At 35.1% G+C, this 6,000-nt stretch overlaps 1 protein-coding gene across 2 annotated transcripts in view; it reads right to left on the bottom strand.

Annotated features, from left to right (window-relative positions):
• Window positions 1–272: 272 nt before the first annotated feature.
• The window catches only part of KIF11 (kinesin family member 11), a 47,232-nt gene continuing 41,504 nt past the window's right edge, over window positions 273–6,000 (bottom strand). For both annotated transcript variants that reach the window (XM_072739515.1, XM_026009815.2), the window contains exons 20-22: window positions 4,781–4,932; window positions 3,575–3,691; window positions 273–1,690 (exon numbers count right to left, since the gene is read on the bottom strand). In XM_072739515.1, coding sequence (XP_072595616.1) covers window positions 1,571–1,690; window positions 3,575–3,691; window positions 4,781–4,932 — 389 coding nt within the window. In that variant the 3' untranslated portion in view covers window positions 273–1,570. The remainder of the gene's footprint in view (window positions 1,691–3,574; window positions 3,692–4,780; window positions 4,933–6,000) is intronic.

Raw genomic sequence — 6,000 nt, 5'->3', positions numbered from 1 at the left:
GTGGAAGTGTATTTTAGGAATTTTAGAACAACTTGCTGGAACTCTATAAACAGATCCATTGCCAAATAAATAATAGGGCAAGCAAGTTAATGCAGAAACCAAATTTATTGGGACAACTGAGTAGCTCAGTGGTTTAGCTTCTCCCTTTGGCTCAGATCATGATCCAAGTCCTGGGATTGAGTCCTGCAGCAGGCTCCCTGCCTTCTCCCTCTGCCTATGTTTCTGCCTCTCATGAATACGTAAAATCTTTAAAAAGAAAAAAAGAAACCAAATTTATTAATGGATTTCCTGAGGGCAGTTTATTAGATATTATCCATAGCTTATGTTGACATCTGATTTTGCAGAGAAATCGCAGCATTATTTTCATTAAGGTAATTAATACTTTTGCAAGGTAAATTTAGTTCCTTGAAGTAGCCATTTTCTAATTCTCCAATTGGGTTTGGCTTTACTTAGCTATCACAGTCAAATCTCTCTAAAATTTATACACTTAACTTGATATAGGCACAAAATTTTTTCTTTGCCTATATATATTCCTTCTAAGTGTGCTTGTTCTTCATGCTGAAAAATCCAGCTTCCAGAAATTTGGCTGCTAGATCAAAACTGTTAGGACCTTTCTAAGGGTTAAGATTTCACTAAAGAAAAACATACATATACACATTTTATTATATACAAAGTACAAAAAGTTTCAAGTAAGCAAGCAAAAGGATATAAATTATAGTCATAATTAATAGTTTCAAAAAGCCCTTAAATCACTGAGACCTTCTGCACAAGATATAGGCCACACAGCCATTAATCAGAGATCTTATGGTAGTTCTCCCATAAGAGTAATCTACATTCTAGAGAAGCTGGCTTTTTATGAACTCTGTGGGGGCTAATGTGTTAGGCCTCATAAAGAATGCTTTTCATCTAGGGAGAAACAAACTAAAAATATTGAAGGAAGGAATACTTCTAGAATTGTTTATTGTTGACAGTAATCTTAATAGCACCACAGAAAGTGTTCAAGACTTCTAGGTAAAATTCAGGATACCTTATAATATGAATAGATACCATTTTGTAGCTCTACAAATGGTTTGGACACAAATGAAAAAGGAGAAAGCAAGCTAAGAATGCAGAATGGAAAAGTCTAGGGAAGGAAGTAAGCAGATATAGACATAATTCAATTACAGCAAGAAAAGTAAGAGATGTGCCTTCCCAAGACTGAGTTGGCAACATTTACCTATGTAAGTTAAAGCCTAGAAAACAGTGCAACTTCTCTATATGTGCTGCCTAGTGATATATAAGAAAAATATTTTTCATTTGTTAGGAAAGGGCTATTTTATGTCGAAAGCTAAAAATACATATTTACTCAATGTAAATCCCAAATAAAACCCAACTTAATACACAGTGTACTACAGGGATGATAGAAAAATGAGCAGTAGACATTTTAAATTCAACTAAATATACAGTATTGCCTTGATATTTTCCATTTGTTTTTTGTCTATACATAAGGCTCAAGTTCTGGAGTTCTAGGTTTATTTTTCATTTTTCTTAAAAATAGAATTACCGATCCTCAAGTTAACTAAAGATTTATCTAGGCTCGTAGAGGTAATCTGCTCCTTGTAACAGAATGCTCTGTAGTTTCTTCCACTTTAGGCCTCTCCACTGAATTAATGCCTCTGTTTTCTTTGTCTTTTCCATGTGGTTTTTTATGCTGTGGACATCAAGGGAGAAATTAAATCAATATAAAGTAACATTTGATACATATTAGCTATACTCTATTTTCAAAGTTCTCTGAGTTATCAGCAAGAAATTAAGTGTGGAAAAGGCTCAGCACAAATTAGAGCCAACAATTTGTATGTCAAGTAGAAATGAATGCCTTCTTCAACTAACCATCAATGGAAGCAGTGAAGTGAATGAAATATTAACTTTATGCATGATTTTTCAAGGCAAAATTATGGATTTTACTGTAGGGAAGTAGTTCTCAACAGAGAGCAATTTTACCCCCCCTAGAGTATATTTGGTAGTATCTGGAGACATTTTTGGTTGTTAAAACTAGGAACTGCTACTGGCTTCTAGTGGATAGAAGCCACGGATGCTGTTAAACATACAAGTTAGTCCACCACAACAAAGGATTTTTCAGCTCAAACAGTCAATAGTGCTGCTATTAAGAAATCCTGCTCTAGGAAAACAAAGATTTGATATCATGCAAAAAAAAAAAAAAAAAAAAAGGAATTCTATCTTAAGCAGAGAATCTGATGGCTACCTCAAGACATTTTAACTGTCTTTTACCCCTTCTTTTAAAACTTACTTCATATTTCTCACTTAGGAATTATTTTTCACTAGAATTCTCATACTTGCCCATAGAAGGCTTTAAGAGACTAATGACATTCATTGCAGAATCCAGTCATCTATGATAAGACAAATCATAAACCACCTCCAGAATTTCAAACCCAGAAAATTTCTCCATGAGACTGCTAGCAGGGAAAAAAAAAATTTCAGACTTTAGCTGAAGGTGTAAAATCCAATCCCAAGTCTTTTCTGATACTGTAGGGCCTTCCCTGCCATAGATCAACCACTAAGCCTAGTCTTCAAAATGCCATAAACAGTAATAATGAAAGGATTTCCAACCAGGGATTCAGTAGTAACTAAGGTTCTCTTTTCTTAACTTTCCTTCTTTCCTTAACTTTAAAGATAGAAGAGAGGATTGAAAAATGGAAAGAAATATATTTAGAGTTCTCTAGTAGTAAAGAATAAAGCAAAAGGCAGGGATGATTTGGGGATAAAATTATCTTGAGACAAAGAGAGAGGAATTTAACAGAAATTAAGCTAGAAGTTTTAACAGCTTAAATCATGGATGGAGGATCTTTAGGCCTTGCTGGGAAGACCTGCAAGTCTAAGAGGTATAAAAACATAGGCTTATCAGAAGCAGCCCTTCAACTGTAAAATGTAGATATCAATGTCTCATGTGAGAAAATCCTTCCATCACAGACTATATTTAGGCTCATGTATTCAAAATAAAGGGAAAAATGCTGGGCAGTTTATAGTGCCATGCTGCCAACAGTGTTGAAAAGGGGTTAGGAAAGGTCACAGGATTTAACTGCACAAGATCAAGGGAAGTGAGATCAGGAAACATGGGGGAATTCTTAACAAGGGAAAAGCCTCTACGGTAGGAGAAATTAATATAACCTAAGAGACCTTCAGTCTCTGTCTTTTAAACTTCTTAGCTTTCAAAGTCTGAGTATGGGAGACACAAACTCCAGGACTTCCATGTAAAAGGTAAAGGGAAGAGAGAAATGACTGCTCTCAATATCCATTCTGAGTATGGAGGAAGTAGAAAGAGATTAAGTGGAATAGCTGAGGAGTGCTGAGGATGGAGATTAACTCAAACTTTGCATTTAATTTTCCTAAAGAAAACCTCTGATCAATTATCATATTTGTGTAAATAATTTAAATCAGAAAAATTAACAAGCCATCCCAAAGGAATGACAAAATATCTTGCTGTTCTACCTACCAGAGTAATGCCTTCACACTGAATAGCCAATGACTGATTTACATCAGATGTGGAAGGGTTATGTGACAGGATATAATCACATACCTGGAAAAATGGAATACCACCACTTGATGAACAATCCACACTAGCATCTTTAGATGACTCCTGACTTACAGGTTCTTCAATAGAGTGCCCTAGAACGGACTTTTCTTCATCCAAGTCCTAAAATAAGAAGGCAGATGTGTGATTAAGTCCAAGAATTTAGAAATCTTCACAAAAGTAAGTGCAGCTTTCTTCTTTGAAAATTACACAATGTCCACTGTATAAAAATTAAACCTCAACAAAATTAGTAGAAAGTCTAAAAGAGGGCAGCCCAGGTGGCTCAGTGGTTTAGCACTGCCTTCAGCCCTGGGCGTGATTCTGGAGACCTGGAATCGAGTCCCACATCGGGTTCCCTGCATGGGACCTGCTTCTCCCTCTGCCTGTGTCTCTGCCTCTCTCTCTCTCTCTGTGTCTCTCATGAATAAATAAATAAAATCTTAAAAAAAAAAAAAAAAAAGTCTAAAAGATAATGAGGGAGGGGTGCCTGGTTGGCTGCTGGCTCAGCTGGAAGAGTATGGGACTCTTGATCTTGGGGACGTAAGTCTGAGCCCTATGTTGGGTGCAGAGATTACTTAAAGTAAAAAAAAATAAAAATAAAAAAATAAAAATAAATAAAAATAATTACTTAAGTTAAAAAGTTAACTACTTAAATTAAAAAAAATTTTTTTAATTAAAAAAATAATGAAAATAATCCCAAATATCTTTTCTCATAGAGAAGTATCTATAGTAAAATGTTAAAAGTAGTAATCTCAGAATAAGGGGATTACAGTTATTTTCTACTTCCCAACTTGTCTATAATCACTACAGTTAAGAGCACAGATTGTGGAGAACTCTTCTAGGTTCTAGTTCCAACTCCATCCTGTGACTTGGGACAAAGTAATTCTTAGTTTCCTCACCTATAAAATGGGGATAGTACTAGCATCCACTCCATAGGGCTACTGAGAGTATCAACTGAGTAATTATATATGTAAAATGCTTAGAATAGGTTCTTGTACATAATAAGTACAACATAAATACTGGTTGTTATTATTATTATTACCTTAATAATAAAAAAATGGCCAGATTAAAAGAAATAAGCTTAAGGGTCAGACAACTACCATTAGTGAGGCAGGATAGGATCAAAGCACAAAGAATGAAGTTCTTCATAGAATGAAATCGATGACATAGGAGTTTATGTGAGTTTTAAAATGATGATGCTTTAAATTTTACCTGACTGATCTCTTCTTTGTTATTTTCTGAACACTTTAACATCATTAACAGTTCAGGCTGTTTCCTTTTCAACTGGTCCAGAAGCTGTTCACGTGGTTCGGTTCTCACCAGTGTTGATGGGTATAAGTAATTTTTCCTTTGTGGTGTCATACCTTTAGTGGACATTATATAAATGGTAAAAAATTGAAGGGTGGGATAGAAACAAGATTTTTTTTAATGCTAGAATATATACTTCTCAGTGAGTCTGTCTACCAAAGACATAACCATTGCCACACATGGGTATCAATCTTGTTACCTGTCAGGCATATATTGCTTACAACTACTATTTCCTAACTTGACAAATGACCTTAGATAGATTCAGCTATTTTCAAGATTCAACCTACCCCCAAACATGAAATTATCCATCTCTATGGATGTACAAAAGATGTATTGTAGGTTCTAAAAGGAATCAGAGTGTTCTGAGAAATGGCAGCATTACTGGGAAAAGAGTCTAGTTTTCCCAACGAGATCATTTTGATAGGAAAATCATTTCACTGTAAATTTGGTAGCAGCTAAATATTAACCATTTACATTTCTTTCTTTTTTAAAGATTATATTTTTTTGAGAGAGAGAGAGAAAGAGAGAGAATAAGCATATAAGCAGGGGGAGGAACAAAGGGAGAGGGAGAAGCAGACTCCCCGCTGAGCAGGGACTCTGATGAGGCTCGATACCAGGACCCTGCGACCATGACCTGAGCTGAAGACAGACGCTTAACCGAGACATCCAGATGCCCCCCAATTACATTTCTTTATAATGAAATCGTGCTCTCATATTTTACACAAGCACTTGTTTTTTGCTTAACATTTATATTCCTTATTTCATTGAAAAGTGTAAATATTACCAGACTCTTGTGGAAAAAAAAAACTAACATTCTTTAGCATCATCTCCTTTTATAATTGATATATATGTATATATACTTTTTTTTTTTTTTAAAGCTTTTAAAAGTGGTTAAGCATTTGCCTTTGGCTCAGGGCATGATCCCAGAGCTCTGGGATCAAGCCCCACATTGGGTTCCCTGATCAGCAGGGAGTCTGCTTCTCCCTCTGCCCCTCCCCGACTCATGCTCTTTTTCTCTCAAATAAATAAAATCTCTAAAAATAATAATAATACGTAAATAAATTATTAAAAGGAAACCTAAATAAATAAAAATCTTCTCTTAACAAAGCCAGTTCCCTAAATGT

Source organism: Vulpes vulpes, chromosome 15 (genome assembly GCF_048418805.1).
Source record: "Vulpes vulpes isolate BD-2025 chromosome 15, VulVul3, whole genome shotgun sequence".
Taxonomy (NCBI): domain Eukaryota; kingdom Metazoa; phylum Chordata; class Mammalia; order Carnivora; family Canidae; genus Vulpes; species Vulpes vulpes.
Note: the sequence above shows the minus strand (reverse complement) of the source record. Positions and strands in the feature narration are given on the sequence as shown.